This window comes from Nerophis ophidion, linkage group LG15, assembly GCF_033978795.1.
Source record: "Nerophis ophidion isolate RoL-2023_Sa linkage group LG15, RoL_Noph_v1.0, whole genome shotgun sequence".
Lineage (NCBI taxonomy): Eukaryota > Metazoa > Chordata > Actinopteri > Syngnathiformes > Syngnathidae > Nerophis > Nerophis ophidion.
The window spans coordinates 38,473,555-38,491,964 of record NC_084625.1 but is presented as its reverse complement, the minus strand read 5'-3'; the positions used below and the strand labels follow the sequence as shown (position 1 = coordinate 38,491,964).

At 40.5% G+C, this 18,410-nt stretch overlaps 1 protein-coding gene across 7 annotated transcripts in view; it reads left to right on the top strand.

Moving 5' to 3' along the window:
- The window catches only part of slc12a7b (solute carrier family 12 member 7b), a 152,879-nt gene that overhangs the window by 65,370 nt on the left and 69,099 nt on the right, over positions 1-18,410 (top strand). Inside the window, exon 1 of one of the 7 annotated variants that reach the window (XM_061922151.1) lies at positions 5,845-6,058. The exons of the other annotated variants lie outside the window; for them this stretch is intronic. Within the exon in view, the coding sequence (XP_061778135.1) occupies positions 6,028-6,058 (31 nt within the window). The 5' untranslated portion in view covers positions 5,845-6,027. Of the gene's footprint in view, positions 1-5,844; positions 6,059-18,410 lie in introns of those variants that run through there. 7 annotated transcript variants of the gene reach the window in all.

The following is an 18,410-nucleotide window of genomic DNA, read 5'->3' as shown; positions in this document are numbered from 1 at the left end:
TGTTGTGTATGAGGTATGTTGTAACAAGGTTATGACACAAACATGTTGTAAAGACAAATATAAATGTGTAAACTATACATCACTTGAAATTGCATACATGTTTGAAATAAATTCCAACCAACAACAACCATCTACTGTACAGAGCTGGAATGACATGCTACACTAGCAAAAAGTTCCATTATGTGTTTATGGGAGATAAGCCCCAAATAAGTCTGTGGCGGGCCACAGCGGCGTGGGACGGCGTGGTTAAGTTGGGAGAGTGGCCGTGTCAGCAATCGGAGGGTTACTGGTTCAATCCCCACCTTCTACCATCAAAGTCATGTCCGTTGGTGTCCTTGAGCAAGACACTTCACCCTTGCTCTTGATGGGTCCTGGTTAGGGCTTTGCATGGCGGCTCCTGCCATCAGCGTGTGAATGTGTGTGTGAATGGGTGAATGTGGAAATAGTGTCAAATAGGGTTGGGTATCGTTTTAATTCGAACGATTCCGATTCTTTGTTTCGATTCTGATTCCTGACTATTCTCGATTCCGATTCTTCTTGTACAATGCCAGGATCAATGTGTTTGCCAGGTAGTCCCTGGAAGGTGGTATGTATTTTGGGTTGAGAGTTTTCACCATATCCCTGCAAACATAAACAAACATGTAATGTTGCTGTTACTGTTTAGCCCAGTATCAATTAGCTTAGCTCTAACGTTATTGCTTAACTAACCTAAATGTTGGAGATTCCACCTCTGAAAAGGGATGCAGTCTTTTGACTGTGTGCAGTGACCTTTCTGTGGCACTCTTTCGTCTGTGGCACCGACATCTTCCCCATTGCCGCTACGGTGAACGAAGTACGCTGAGCACATCGCGGAGCCTGGCTAGCAGGTTGTAAATTGTCTATGAAAAAATATGCGGGTTAATTTGTTAGCTGCCTCAACGTTGGCGCAAAACACATTATTTATTGCATATATATGGTTTTACTTATCGGATTCGGACTGCAGTGCAGTCACCGAGGTACCAGGCTGGGCGTCGGAGCCGGAGCCAGAGGAAGAGGCAAAGGAGAACGGTCGGCGCAGAACTTTGAAGACGGGACACGCATTTATTTGTACTCCATGAACTCGGAGGTGCTTCATCATGTTCGACTTGCACCCTCCTAAGCACGAAACAGTCCTGTCGCACGTGTTACATTTCGCAGATATTTCATTTTTTTTAGTAAAATAAAGCCACACTTTCGACCGCCGACGCCCGCTATCCATGCTTGACTGACTCGCTCGGCTACATAGGCTCGGCTGTGCTAACACTTCCGGCGGTGGGCGCTTCTTCGTTGGTGTTCAGCGGCTGCTTCTTCCAGTCGGCGGACTTATTCTTTTTTTCCGGTCGGTGGACTGGGTATCGAAGCTAGGAATCGAAATTTAAACTTTTGAACGATTCCGGGAGAATCGGAAAGTTAGTCCCGGTTCCAATCGATACTCGATACCCAACCCTAGTGTCAAGGCGCTTTGAGTACCTTAAAAAAGGTAGAGAAAATGTGTAGAGAACTGCTATTACCAAGGATATATGTTCTGGGTAGGCAGGTGAGGTAGAGTCTTGTCGTGATGAAAAAAAAAAAAAAACTAATAACATAAAATAAATATTAATATTTGTCCTATAAACTGTTATAAATGGGTTTTCTGTATAGTTACGATATTTAGAAAATAGATATTTTGTTAGTAAAAATGATTGAATCCCCAATTTTTTTTTTCTGTGTCATACACAGTGCATAAATCTAACATTAGGTTATATTGACTTTTTTAGCTGCTTAATGTGCAAACAAGCTAAAGAGTGCTCTCAGAAGTCAGAACTTAGCTAAGACTAATGATGAGGGCCTACCTTACTGGTTATTTGTGTTTGTCAGCATGTCATCAATATAATTTGGCACAAATATTTTTTTTTTACACCGCAACTTTCTACACTGTGGAATCTACTGTCTTTGTAATTAATTATTTGTTCATGTAAGCGGGATATCATTATAATTGATATTCAAACTCTAAATCAGTGGTTCTTAACCTTGTTGGAGGTACCGAACCCCACCTGTTTCATATGCGCATTCACCGAACCCTTCTTTAGTGAAAAATAAAATGTTTTTTATTTCAAATTCAGGACAAAGTTATGTTTTTTTTTTTACTGGTGCACAAAATGAAGTGTGCATGAACATCCCCTTGTTCAAAGAACAATACCAACACAGTGCATGAACTCATAACAAATTACGCACCAGCAAATCAGATGGAATATTAGAGGGAACATTGTTTGGAGCTATGCATAATACTCCGATAGGGAGAAGTTTTAATTTACACGATGAGTCGGGTGTGTCTTGACCTCTGCGTCAGAGGCTTTGCCGAACCCCAGAGGCCGACTCACCAAACCCTAGGGTTCGATCGAACCCAGGTTAAGAACCACTGCTCTAAATACAGAAAATTCATACTGAGAGGCACTGTAGTATTGTGACCATGAGGAGGGGGACGCACGTGAGCTAGCAGGTACCTGTTACTACTGTCTTTTTTCAGAGAGACGGAGAGCCCGTTTTTATTTTGTCTTTTTAGTAATTCAGATACAATAGTTTATTTTAATACTCTGATGAATGAATGAATGAGACTGCCAAGAGGAAGGATTACATACCCAAGTTCTAAAGTCTCTCTAAACTAGGTATTAACAAAAAAACAAGGGTGATCTTGCTTTTAAAACAAAGGAAGTTTTTATTAAGAAATACAGGTGCATATACTTCACATACAAATAACAGGTAAAACCATAAATGTTTTCGATTTTATAAAAGTACATTTAAATGGAAAAATAAGTATTTGATAACATTATGAAAGTAAATGTGTTGGATCCACTTTGGACTGGACTCTCACGGTTGTGTTGGATCCAATATGGATTGAACTTTCACAGTATCATGTTCGACCCGCCCGACATCCATTGCTTTCGGTTACCCTTGAAGGGAGGGGGGGGGGGGGGGGGGGGGCGGGGCACATGTGGTCCTCTCCAAGGTTTCTCATAGTCATCGACGTCCCACTGGGTGTGAGTCCCGCTGGGTGTGAGTTTTCCTTGCCCTTATGTGGGATCTACGGAGGATGTCGTTGTGGTTTGTGTTGTGGTTTGTGCAACCCTTTGAAACACTAATGATTTAGGGCTATATAAATAATCTTTGATTGATTGATTGATTGATTGATATACAATATATAACAAATCCCAATTACCATGTACTATACTGTAATATGATGTTTTTAGTGGGGTGGGTTGCCCACATATGCGGTCCTCTCCAAAGTTTGTCATAGTCATCATTGTCACTGTCACGGACGTCCCACTGGGGTGAGTTTTCCTTGCCCTTATATGGGCTCTACCGAGGATTTTGTTGTGGTTTGTGTTGTGGTTTGTTCAGCCCTTTGAGACACTACTGATTTAATGCTATATAAATAAACATTGATTGATCGATTGAAATGATCTTATTTTCTTGTTCTCTATTAATATTAAAGAATATAAGTTTAAAGTAAAAGAAAAACAAAGTCATAAAACACCCTGTGTGAACTTCATCGCTGGTTTTTGTATAACAGAGCTGCTGTGCTTCTGCTTGTATGTTTTTTACTACAATGACAAAAAAATGTTCATACATGCACAAATATTTCTTCCTGGTGACTGCCAATCTAAAAAAAATATGCCACATCAAGATGGAATGCACTCCAACGGGTGTAAAAGAAAGTGCATCTCTATCCTCCTTCAAAACTGCACTAAAAGAATACCTCCAGGCAACTACAATCCAAGACTAACACCCTCCCCCCACCACATCCCACCTCCCCGAATTGTAAATTTAGTAGACAACATCCACGATAAAGTTCGCAACTTTCGGTGCTAAGAGAAAAGCCCTGCCTCTACCGGAAGTCGCAGACAATGACGTCACATGTTGATGGCTCCTCACATATTAACATTGATTTTAATGGGAGCCTCCAACAAAAACTGCTATTCGGACCGAGAAAACAACAATTTCCCCATTGATTTGAGCGAGGATGAAAGATTCATGTTTGAGGATATTGATAGCGACGGACTAGAAAAACAAAAACGCGATTGCATTGGGGCGGATTCTGAAGTTTTTAGACACATTTACTAGGATAATTCTGGAAAATCCCTTATCTTTCTATTGGGTTGCTAGTGTTTTAGTGAGTTTAACAGTACTGATAGTCGGAGGTGTACGTCCACGGGTGTCTTGACGCCAGTGTCTCAGGGAAGTCGACGGCAGCTGTATGGGCAGCACAAGCTCAGCTGATATCCGGTAAGAAGCGACTTTTTACCACAATTTTCTCACCCAAACCTGCTGGTTGACATTTGGTTGGGATCCATGTTGGTTGTGATCCATAGTAAAGTTTCACTTCCGTGAATTTTAAACAAGGAAACACCGTGTGTTTGTGTGGCTAAAGGCTAAAGCTTCCCAACTCCATCTTTCTACTTCGACTTCTCCAATATTATTTGAACAAATTGCAAAGGATTCAGCAACACAGATCTCCAAAATACTGTGTGATTTTGCGGTTAAAGCAGACGACTTTTAGCTGTGTGTGTGTGCAGCGCTCATATTCCCTAACAGACTGTGACGTCAAGCGTACACGTCATCATTACGCAACGTTTTCAAGAAAAAACTCCCGGGAAATTTAAAATTGCAATTTAGTAAACTAAAAAGGCTGTATTGGCATGTGTTGCAATGTTAATATTTCATCATCGATATATAAACTATCAGACTGCGTGGTGGGTAGTAGTCGGTTTCAGTAGGCCTTTAATGTGATAGCATGACCAATGCATCAAACAGTTTATATTCGCGGCCCAATAAAATAATCGAAAGTTAGGAAGATCCATCCCAACTTTAATGTTTTGCTCTCTGTAGAAATTATTTGCGTAACCGTGGTTGTTTATGATTTCATATACAGCATGGTAAAATTGAGTCTAGTTTCTTGAAATATGTGCCAGGAATGAAAGTGAGTAGACACTGGAACTTTGTCTCTGAAGCACTATCATCTTGACTGCATTGACTCTGGCTACAGTCCTTTTTGGTTCTGATGAGTAACTTTCCGAAATCCTGCTCTAGTAGTAGTTTATATTGTTTTGTAGTCATGATAAAACAAATTCATATTGATTAATTCTTAGTTGGTCCACATACAAACTTTGTATAAGTACAATTAGGGACGGCGTGGTGCAGTGGAAGAGTGGCCGTGCCCAACCTGAGGGTCCCTGGTTCAATCCCCACCTAGTACCAACATCGTCACGTCCGTTGTGTCCTGAGCAAGACACTTCACCCTTGCTCCTGATGGGTGCTGGTTAGCTCCTTGCATGGCAGCTCCCTCCATCAGTGTGTGAATGGGTAATTGTGGAAGTAGTGTCCAAGCGCTTTGAGTACCTTGAAGGTAGAAAAGCGCTATACAAGTACAACCCATTTATCATTTATTTAAATAGAATTAACTTTAGTAGGTTCCACAGTATAACATATGTGATTAAAGAAATGTATTCCAAAACTTGCTCCTTGTTTAATTCCATGTAATTAATTTAATTCCATTCCACACATCCTTCCTCTCATTCCTGCCATTGTCCGCTTCAGTCACTTTCTTTGCTCCTCCCACTCGGTGTGTGTGTATTCTCAAAAATATCAAGCGTGAAAGTGTGTGTAGCAGGGATCAGAAGCTCAGCAAGGTTAAGGGAAAGCGTGCGCGAGGGCGTGCGTGCCAATCTGGTGGGGAGGGCAAGGGTGCTTTGTGATGCATGACTGTCACTGCCATCGTCATCACAGGCCACTTTACACACACACACACACACACACACACACACACACACACACACACACACACACACACACACACACACTCTCACAGGAATAGCTGATCCTCACATTATCCACACAGCACAGGCAGCATTCCTGACTTCTGCACCTCACTAACATTATCTCTATACTTTGGAGCCCTCATTACTGGAGTTTCCTAAGGACCACTGTTAGGACCCCTCCTCTTGAGACCCATTTTTGGCCCCGCTCCTCAAAATGGAGCAGAGGGGAAGCTCTCGTCGGAGGGGTGAGTTTATTTGTTGAGTCTTTGGGTTATTCAGATTTTTGCATTTTCACTTTTATAAAAGAGCTGGCTAGTGTAGTACTAAGTGTGTTTTTATCTATTTAGTTTTATTCAGAGGTTTAATTTTTTGGTTGAAGTATTTCATTGACTGTATATGCTACTTGGTCCTGATGAGTGGAATTATTTATTACGCATCTTTGCCGTGCCACTAACAGATGCGCTTTGCTTTAATTTGGCTCACAAACTAAAAACAAACTTTGAAAACTATTTTGCATCTTTCCAGTCATTTATCTTTATTATGTCCATCACGATGTAAATAGCTTTCTGAACTTGTGCTGATACTTGATGTCTTGATAAAAAAATGTGATCTGTTTGCTAGTGACAATCTAAATCCTCTACATACTGCACAGCTACAGTATATACTGGACATCACCTGTGTTACATAGTTTTTCTAAAGTATTTTTTTAATGAATAAATTATTGCGTATATTTATTTTTTTAAACCCTTCATAAATTGTTAATGACTCTCGTAATTTGACCCTTTCACCTGGAAGTCATATTGTCTATATTGTCCCTCCCATAGCATCCTTCCTTGTTGTGTAGATTGCACCAGGAGCTAACGTTAGCAGCGTTAGGCAGCTTACAGCTCCGTCACAGTGCAGCTTAGTCGTTATAAATAGGATGCCTGGTCATTTATTTACCACAGTGACGAGAGAAGCTGACCTAACCATTAGGGTATCCTTCATGTTCCATCTACCTGATGAGCACAGAGGTAATATGTTCAGAGTTTACCTAACCTGACCTATTCAGTGGGTCTTTTAATCTGCACCTGTCAAAAAACACCTCAGCTACTGTACTGTACATGGTATTTGATTTGAGTGACTGCCATGTAAAGTGTCACACTTTATTCCTTATATGTCTGGGAATAATTTAATGAGAATGAGACACATTGTAATCAATTGTAATCTCACGTAGTGTCAGGTTTTTCTTAGGAATTGAATATGTCAAATAATGCACTTATAATAAACTTTACTGTACGTTTACACACCATTCAAGTAATAGCATTCTCTCTAGTCTAAATAAAAGACCATCTTTAAGATAGAAAATAATGCAACACTATATGATACGATGTATGTCTGCAATACATACCTATAGGTATTGCAGATCTGCAGTACCAGAGGCCTGAACTTCTGTTAGTTGGTAACCCGGAGTGGACATTCATGCGATAGGAAAATCTCTTTTTAAAGTTTTCTATCACTTGTTATGTAGGCCCTTTTTTTATTGAACAGAATATATTGATCATATCATGTAATGTTTGAATTGTTCAATGTTTCATTTTAATTTACCCTGATACATAAAGTATAAGTGTTGTTTTGGGTTGGACTTATAATAACTGCTGCCTCAGTGTTAAGATAATATTTGATGTTTGTTATATACTGAAAAAAATGAATAAATGTATTGAAGCATGCTATTTAAGTCATTCCCAAAGTTTTTGGTCATGGCTAACAGTCCAGTGTGTAGTGTGATTTTGTCTGCTGGGATAGGCTCCAGTTTCCTCACAACCCTGAGCAGGACACGCAGTATTAAAACATGGCTGGATAGATTCAAGCTGATGTTATTATTACAACTGTTTATACATTTCTAGTGTGTCGTGTTGGTCCTGTATTCAAACACTGTTCATTTTTAAATAGATATAATTAGGGTGGATTTTAAGACAGATATGTGTTTGAATACCATGAATTGATTAACGTGGACTTAAAAAAGTTGAACAAATTATTGGGGTATTACCATTTAGTGGTCAATTGTACGGAATATGTACTGAACTGTGCAATTTACTAATAAAAGTATAAATCAATCAATCAATCAATCAATCGATCTTTTATCAGAGCTCTTCAATACATACAGTAAATGCGCTGTTTTAGAGGTTGACTGAAATATTTACACTGATTTACTATTGAGAACATATTTATTTATTTATTCATCTGTACACCAACCTGTTTGAGTTATTCTTCCTATCCTTCCTAAAGAGTTATAATGTTTAGTTTTTGTTGGTTTTGTGCAAAATTTGTAACAATATTGCTTTTGTTGTAGCTTGTCAGAAGGGGTTAAAGTGCATTTTTGCATTGACTTTCCCTGAATCTTGAGTCTATTCTGAGCACAATTTTTAAAAAGCCTTAAACATTTCAAACTGCCACATACTGTACATCAGCTTGAGTTTTTTTTAATGAAATGCAATTAAATGGGAACTGCACTTTTTTTCGAATTTAGCTCATCATTCACAATCCTACTTAGCACACATCTTTTTTTGTGTGCATTCTAAACATAAAAAACCCTAGTAATTGGTGAGTTTCAATGCACCAAATGAGGATCGTTTAACGTACAGTACAGGCCAAAAGTTTGGACACACAGTCTCATTTGAATGATTTTTAAAATTTTTGTATGACTATTTACATTGTAGGTTGTCACTGAAGGCACCAAAACTATGACACCTGTGAAGTGAAAACCCTACCTCTTAAAACTCATCAAAAGAATGCCAAGACTGTGCAAAACAATAATCAGCGAAAATGATGGCTATTTTGAAGAAAATAGAATATAAAACATGTTTCACCATTTTTTGTTCAGTACATAACTCCACACGTGTTCATTCATAGTGTTGATGCCTTCAGTGACAATCTACAATGTAAATAGTCATGAAAATAAAGAAAATGCGTTGAATAAGAAGGTGTGTCCTAATGTTTGGCCTTTACTGTATATTGCTTACTCTGAAAAACATCCAAAACCTACCAACAATACTCCATTTACATGTCATGACCTGCATATTAACCATTGAGTTTGTAAAAGCCATTTAGCCTATTTATCTGACGTCGTGACACACAGTGCTTTAAGACCACTGGTGAGCTGATAATAAAGTTGGTTTCGACCCGCCATAGAATAAAGAAGCTTCTGCTTCTGTGCGTTTTGAATTTGGAAAAAATTATTCTGGGTTGTAAATCAATCATCAATCTTACCTGTATCGTAAAGGGTTGTGGCAAAAAATGGAAAGATGGTCAACTTCGAAAATATCCACACCACCAACTCGAAAGTTGACACTTTATGGCCCTAATCAAATGGAATGCAGACGATTATCGCAACGTTACTAGAAAGCATTTTTTATTTGAGGACTGAGGATTACTCTAAAATTACTAGCTCAAGAAAAAAAAAACATCCCATCAATCGGCCTGCCAGTGAGTGCAGAAATTGTGACTGTTTTATCTTCCTTATTTAAATTAAAATGCCCAGGAAAGTGAGCCAGAAGGCAAAGCTCTCAATTTACCGGTCGATCTACGTTCCCATCCTCACCTATGGTCATGAGCTTTGGGTCATGACCGAAAGGATAAGATCACGGGTACAAGCGACCGAAATGAGTTTCCTCCGCCGGGTGGCGGGGCTCTCCCTTAGAGATAGGGTGAGAAGCTCTGCCATCCGGGAGGAACTCAAAGTAAAGCCGCTGCTCCTTCACATCGAGAGGAGCCAGATGAGGTGGTTCGGGCATCTGGTCAGGATGCCACCCGAACGCCTCCCTAGGGAGGTGTTTAGGGCACGTCCAGCTGGTAGGAGGCCACGGGGAAGACCCAGGACACGTTGGGAAGACTGTGTCTCCCGGCTGGCCTGGGAACGCCTCGGGATCCCCCGGGAAGAGCTAGACGAAGTGGCTGGAGATAGGGAAGTCTGTGCTTCCCTGCTTAGGCTGCTGCCCCCGCGACCCGACCTCGGATAAGCGGAAGATGATGGATGGATGGATGCCCAGGAAAGTAGTTTCGGTTATGTTTAAAATGAGCAAAATATTGTAAATATTACATGTCATCAAGAATGCGCCTGTTACTACATTACGTATATACATATAGCATTTGTACAAAACAGCATTGGAGGTTTGTGGATGGTTTTTAGAGTGTTTTATTGGCAAAATAGCTCATATCCCTATGAACTGCATTTGGGGGTGTGAATCTTTGGGCACCTAACGATTCGACGATTCAAAAAGTATTTTTGAAAATTAATTTTTGTAAAGAAAACATTTTTTAGTCTATTTAAAAAAAAAAATTAAATCGATTTTTGATAATCATAACTCCATTTACAGTTGAGATGAATAAGAATTGGATTCGAATGTGAATCGATTTGTTTGTGCACTCATACCTGCTTGGTTGGATACTTGGTGCTTGCAATTTTTTTACATTTAGAACGCACAGAAAAGGGAAAGACGTGTTCTTGTCTAACATAAAGATTGGGGTTGATGCGCAAAAAATGTGCAGTTCCCCTTTCACCTTCACAAACTTGTGAGGTTTTTGTGCACCTTGCAATGCGAGGGTCAATGCAACAATGCAATAAACAATAAACCAATCAGGATCGCTGGGCGGGATTTCATGGATGTGACATAGCGCCAAAGTGACTGTTTGATTCAAACAACAATGTCGGCGCTGTTTTGTCAAATCTATCGAATATTAATTATTTAAAAGATGAACAAAGAATGGTTTTCAAGACATTTATTGGTGACAATGATGTTTTGGCTCTTCTTCCGACCGGGTTTGGCAAGAGCTTGATTTACTAAATCCCTCCACTGGTGGTGAAGGAAATGGGACAAGTGCAGAACCCAGTAGTTAAAAATTGTCTCCTAGCTGATTGCTCTGGTAGCGGATCAGATCCGTGAGGCTGGATTATTGGAGGTAACAGGCATGCAGCTGAGAGAAAGAAACAACAATGAAATCCTCCAAAGACGTTGCCATCTCGTATTCGGTAGTCCCGACTCATGGCTAAATGACAAATGGCGAACCATGCTTACATCGGAGGTGTATCAGAATCACATAGTGGGAATCGTTGTCGACGAGGTGCACATCACGTATGAATGGTAAGTTAATAACCCTACAGTTGTCACTAACGCGTCTTTGTTTTATTTGAAACAATGCTGTTCCCAATGAAGCTTTTTATTTGCATATTTTCTTTGCACAAACGACATGGATCGTCTACTGACATTGCTGCGTTGTTTCAGTAAAAGTTCTCTAACTTTTTGCTCTGTCGTTATCCAATATGTCGGCTGTTCTGTTTTGGATTTCTCATCAGCGTCACGGGTTGATTTCAATGTGAGTGGTTGTAGCACATCATTCAAGATAACGGACAAGTGGTTTACCCAATCACATACAAGGATTTTTTTTACAAGGCCCGGCCTTTTGAAATACACCTCCTATTGAGAAGTCCCAGATCCTTGTGTGGAGCTCAGCGAACCTGGCTAGAGTCAGGTTTGACATGGAGTGCCCAGAACTTTAAAGTTCCCGCATGGTCGCTCCAATACAACATAGAAGAATGGTGGTGCAAGTGTGTTGTGGTCTGTGTGGTGGCTTTTTAAAATTTGTATTAGCACCATCCCTCATTTATTGCAATAAACACATTTCTTCGAAGAAGTATTGTTATTAATGAATCAAATATTTTCATAGTTGGTACATAAACTGTTTATAATCTTCTAAATATGTTTTTTAACATAATTAGAGCTATCTAAACATGGAATAACATCCATATAATCACCTTTGTACTCCTTTCACCCAATATCGTAGCCTTGAGTGTGTTCTACTGTAGATTACAGTACTCACTGGTAACTTGAAGGATCCTCTGCGCATCATTGGTATTGTAGTCACAAGGTCACTACAACACATCCACTTTGTGGAAATACTTGTCACATCTTGGGTAATTCTTCTAAGTTAGAACTGAAATTTAAAGTGCTGAAACCATGAGCGTAAGTTGTTCTGTAAAAACTTGGTAAAAAGTTGTAGCCGTGTTTTTACCTGTTAGCATTCCGTATTTTTAACAATGCATGTCCTGTGTTTGTTTAAAGTAGCTCACACCAAAGCTGTGTTATTGATGTTGAAGATGAAGTCCATATTGATACAAGATTGTTCATCTCCACTTTGCCTGAACATTTTGATAGCTGATAGCAGTCTCAATTCGCCTAAAGTAGGCCTGGGCGTTATGGCCTTAAAAAAAAGTAAAACGTTTACCGAAAAATTCAATTTCCAAGGTTTTTCCTTTTTTTTTTTTCCTGCACCTGATTTTTAAATAAACAAATTAATAAAAAATACAGTTATATTATACCTAGGATTTTCTTTTATTGGAGCAAAACTCGTAGTTTGAAATGACATTGCATCTTACTCTTAGAACAATTCAAATTTGTATATGTTCTTTTTGGACCAGATGTAAAATGTACTGTATATGCAGTAATTTTCAAATAATTAAATTAAGAGCTTCCTCTGGGAGGCAATGCTTCCGTCTTGAACAAAATACTTCTGTAAACAAAAATGTAGCATTGCACATTGCATGCAAATAAATAACTTTAATACATCAATAATTATTCCAATAATCAAATAGTAATACAAATCAATCAGATCAAAACGTCTATCTTGAATAAATAAAATCTGTAAATAAAAATGTAGTTATGTACATTGCATGCAAATAAATAAACAAGTAAAACATTAACATGACTATATAGTTTTAGTAAAAGGAATAAACGCAGGCTTTTTAATGAAATATCCTGAGCTCCTTGTTAGTGTGTACTGATTCTAAATACACTTCCATTGAACATGTAATATAAATAAATACATTTAAAATTCCATGAGAGTTTTGCAGGAGCACACAGGCATACTACTGGTTTGGTTTGGATGTGCAGAGCGACTGCTTTAGTGATCGCTCTGTGCATTGTTCTCCTTTTTCTTCATGCATTATATCATCATTCATGCTACCTTGGTAGAGTGGCCGTGGTAGAATGACCATGCGCAACTCGAGGGTCCCTGGTTCAATCCCCACCTAGTACCAACCGTGTCACGTCCCCTTGTGTCCTGAGCAAGACACTTCACCCTTGCTCCTGATGGGTGCTGGTTAGCGCCTTGCATGGCAGCTCCCTCCATCAGTGTGTGAATATGTGTGTGAATGGGTAAATGTGGAAGTAGTGTCAAAGCGCTTTGAGTACCTTGAAGGTAGAAAAGCGCTATACAAGTACAACCCATTTATCATTTATTTATTTAAATGATTCCACCACAATACGCTGTTTTTTAGTAAGAGTTTCTTGTTATTGCGGTCTTGTTTGCCTCCTATAGAGTTGTATTGGATTTCCCCCACTTGGCTCGATGCTGTTTCAGATGCTGGAATCAGTTTGTTGTGCTGCTGCCTTTTTTAAAGAAACTTTGCAGCTTGATCCACGCTTGTTGTTGCAATTCTAAAGCTCTGATAACACTTTTCTTTTCTTTGGGACAAGCGTATCACTCTCGTTAGAAATAGCCTTAGCCGTGTTTTGCCAGGTTTGTGGATCTCCACTAAGGAAATAAGGGGATGGGCGAGGGCTATTGAAGCTCATGAGAGCAAAAACTACGCCTGATGAAGAGAAAAACATCGAATGTATCGATATATCACCAGCCTAAAGTCCATCCATCCATCCATCCATTCATTTTCTTCTGCTTATTTGAAGTTGGGTCGCGGGGAAAGCAGCTTAAGCAGGGAAGCTACTCTGTCCAACTCTTCCCGGGGGATCCCGAGGGTTTCCCAGGCCAGCGAGGAGACATAGTCTCTCCACCGTTTCTTGGGTTTTCCCGACGGTCTCCTACCGGTAGGACGCGCCCATAACAATTTCCAGGGGGGGGCGTTCGGGGTTCAGTCTACCAAATGCCCGAAACACCTCATCTGGCTTCTCATAATATGGAGTAGCAGCGGCTTTGCTCTGAGCTCCTCATGAATGACAGAGCTTCTCACACTATCTTTAAGGGAGAGCCCCGCCACCCGACGGAGGAAACTCATTTCAGCCGCTTGTACCCGTGATCTTGTCCTTTCGGTCATAGGTGAGGATAGGGATGATGTTCATTAAGAAATGATCGAGTTCGATCCCATTATCGAATCCTCTAATCAAACCGATTCCTTATCGAATCTCTTATCTAATCCAGATAGGTTGTTGTGTGTGCACTTCCAAAAGCCATAGATGTTATGTGACTGGGCCGGCAGGCTGTTTATACGAAGGAAAAGAGGATGTGACTGAGGACAGCATGCGGCCGTTATAGGGTGAAGGTTTTAGGTGAGAGAGGATGCTAAAGGCACGCCCCCAGTGAACACATAGTGCCGCTATGTGCGTTGTAAATAAAAAAAAAATCTGACAAACACATCACCAACATGGACGCTAACTTTTGACATCCCGGTGAAGCACACTGGAGAAGAAGGGACCAGCACGGTAGCGAATCCATACGCACAATGGGGCAGGAGAAGTGGGCTTTTACTGTTGTGCTTGCTTGCTATGCTAATGGTCACCGAGACCTACTTCGAAAATGAGGACAGGGAATCTGGCGTGTTTGATGGAGAACTTGCCCAGCTGTTCATTTCGGACACAGAAGATGGGGACTTTGATGAATTTGTGGATAAGAATTGATCAAAAAATAATGTGAGTACGTACATTGATAAATATTTCAATAAAGTACAACCGAACTCAGCTTTGCTCCTGCTGCCTTTTTAAAACAGCGTCCATGCATGCTAGCGTATGTTTTAAGCTAGCGTATGTTTAACCATGCCTGCCCCCAAAAATATGCTGCGCCTGATTTATGCGTTAAATACAGAAATAGCACCCGTAACTGACACGGCGCCTTTTATTACGGTGCGCCCTATGGTCGCGAAAATATGGTATAGTGGCTTTGATAATAGGGAACCAGTTCTCAAAAAGGGATTCGAAGCCATGGAATCGGTTCTTTTATTATCGAACAATCCGGAGAACCGGTTTCGATCATCATCCCTCGGTGAGGATAGGGACGTACATTGACGGGTAAATTGAGAGCTTTACCTTCCGGCTTAGCTCCTTCTTCACCACGACGGACAGATACAGTGTCGCATCACTACAGACGCTTCACCGATCCTGCTGTCGATCTCACGATCCACTCTTCCCTTACTCGTGAACAAGACCCCGAGGTACTTTGACTGCTCCACTTGGGGCAGTATCGCCTCCCCAACACAAAGATGGCACTCACTTCACGGTTTTTTGGGCAAGAACAATGGCCTCAGATTTAGAAGTGCTGATTTTCATCCCAGTCGCTTTACACTCAGCTACGAACCGATCCCGTGAAAGCTGAAGATCCAGGTCTGTTGAAGCCAGCAGGACTACATCAAAAAGCAAAGAGCTAATCCTGCAGCCACCAAACCAGAACCTCTCAACACCCACCTGTGCCTAGAAATTCTATCCATAAAATTTGTGTACAGAATCGATGACAAAACGGATGTTCTAGCGAAGGCCAACCCTCACTGGAAACGGGCAAGACTTACTGCCGGCAATGTGGACCAAGTTCTGACACTGGTCATACGGGTAGTGGACCGCCACAATCAGGCGGTCCAATAACCCGTAGTCTCGTAGCACTCTCCACAGGACTTCCTAAGGGACACAGTCAAATGCCTTCTCCAGGTCCACAAAAGACATGTAGACTGGTTGGGCAAACTCTCATGGACCCTCAAGGATCCTGCCGAGAGTATAGAGTTGGTCCACAGTTCCACGACCAGGACGAAAACCACACTGCTAGGTGTATATATACCAAATACTGTATGTATGTATGTATGTATGTACATATATATATATATTAGGGCTGGGCAACGATTAAAATTTTTAATCGAAGTTAATCGCACTATTTCTCCGATTAATCGCGATTAACTGCAATGTATAAGCAAAGCCCAATAATGAATTCAAAAGTAGTGTGTAGTGCACCTTTATTGGAATATTCTCCCACATGAACAAAAGCGCCAACACATTTGTTGTGCAAACACAATTCAAATCAGTCCTTGTTAAACAGTAGCAGTTAAATAGCATGTTTTATGAAAATCAACTCAAAAAATGTAAATACAAACATTTAAGCTTATTGCCACTGCCAGAGTATTTAAGTTAACCTGTTTTTATGGAAAATAAATATAATCTACATACAAATCTCTGAGCCACAATCATAACATCTGAACAAGCAATTTCTGAGGTGACAGCAGAAAATTTTTTTTTTATCAGGGATCTTTTGTTTAAAAAACCTATATTATAGGTAGTGGGCTGTTTTAGGGAATTTTTGATCAAATTATCCGTAGTAGCAATATTAATAATGTTGTGTTTATTCTGCGTAGTGCACTTAAAACAATCATGACCATATCTAGGAATTGATATGATGGGAATTTTCCAATTGTTTGCTTGGTGCTTTGATAAACTGAACGCATCATATACATGGTACTATATTGTGATGTTATGAGCCATGCAACAGCATGCAACAGGAGTGACGAGCATGCGCGGTAGCCCGATATAGGTTGTGTGTCGCCATGACGGCATCTTGTATGTTGTGATATGCACGCTCTGAAAGTAAACATTAAGAACTCAGCCAACACTCCTCGTCTGCATTATTGCCAAATGTTCCATCTTTACCAAGAGCCCCTGGACGCCGAAGCCCGTCCGGGCGTCGCCATCTTGCTAAGAAAAAGCGTTAACAAAATAAAAGCATGTAAACAACATACGCAAATGTGCGATAAAATAATTGTCGGCGTTAATAGATTGATGAGTTAACTCGTAATTAACGCATTAATTTGCCCACCCCTAATATATATATATATATATATATATATATATATATATATATATATATGTATGTATCTATACAAAACAGTCCTAGTTACCTGGGATACTAAGTATGTCATTATTTTGACTTAGTGAATATTGACTTACTAAAACAAAATAATGCCTGAGTCAAATTAATTATTTACTGTAAATAAGCGTTTGCAATAAGCGTTTGAAAAAAAGATTTAAAAGTGGAGCCACATGCTGACATATGCTCAACTCATCATGCTTAATTTATTACAGCATTTGGGAAGCCTGTAGTTGATTTTTATTATGTAAATGTTATAGTTTTATCAACATGTGAATGCAAGGACCCTGCCATTCAAAACTAGGCTGCTACATTACTAATGATTAATTAAACTATAGCTTAAAAAATAGTACAATAGCAATAGGAGAGACTATTCATCCTTGAACACCATGGAGTTCATGTAGGCTTTATGATGCAGTTACATTATTACGTCAACTATCAGTGACAGAAACTCTTCATATATCATAATGTCCTTTTTGGCTGCTTCAACACACAAAAAGGTAAATTGAAAAAAATTAGTTGTTAACTGTAGGTCAATGATACTTTGCTTTCCGTAACACACACACGCACACACGCATGCACACACCGCAAAATGAGCTAACGTTACGCTAAAAGCTAATTAGCCTTCACCTCAAAAACGTCAACGGGCTCACAGTGATGTTACTAGTAGATTACTAGGAGGTGTTAATTATAATTTGGGGAGGGTCCACTGCATTATGCTCACCTGCTAAACACCTTTCTGCTCTGCCGTGAGCTCTGAATACTCACTGCTGATTGACACAGCCAGCCAGCCGGCCTACCTTGAATGAGTTGATCAGTGTCCCGATCCAGAGCATCCCAGGCTCCCAGGACCCAGTCGACCAGGAGGCGACTTGGTGTAGGTCTTGTCTTTATCACCAGCCATCCAGTTATCATAGTAGTCAAAGAGCTGTGCTTTGAAAGGGCCATTCCACACAACATTGGGGGCCTGCTGGTACTTTGTGCAACCTCCAGATATAACAGCAATTGTAAGGTTGTAGCCCCTTTTGAGCTCTGCCTTCGTGGCCTCGCTGATATGGCATCGGTACGAGTCCCATGCAAGTAGCCCCGGTCTGAAGTGAAATTACCCCACTGCCCTCTGGAGCCAATCCTTTGTCAGGTCATTAAACCAGCCATTCTTGGGGGAAGCTATGATAAACCCGGGGATGGTCTGCATAGCCTTTACATCACGGACAGCACCTTTGAAACACAATGTAAGGCTTCAGCTTTGTCCCGTCTGCTTTGGCTGCAAGAGCCACCGTGACGCGTGCCTTCTCGTGGCCGGTGGTTTTGAGGCAGATGGAGCAGGCGACCCTCTCAGTGACCGTACTAAAACCAACCATGTCAAACCAGACTGCTGTTTCATCCATGGAAATGATATTCTTGGGCGGTATTTTCTTGGCCTCTATCTGTTTAGTAGAGAAAAGGAGGAAGTTGACAATCTTCTCGACGGGAGCGTCCTTCTGTGCAACAGTTGTTCTCCTGAGGGTAAAGTTGTTCCGACGCAGGAATCGATTAAGCCAGCCACTTGTTGCACCAAACACCACCCCGGTGTCTCTCGTGTCACTCGCAGTGGCATACAACTCCTTGGCCTTAATGCGGATTATTTTGCGGAACACACGGTGGTTCAGTCCACGAAAGTGATGTATCCACTGACACAAATTAGCATCAAACTCGTCGCTCACTTTCTTC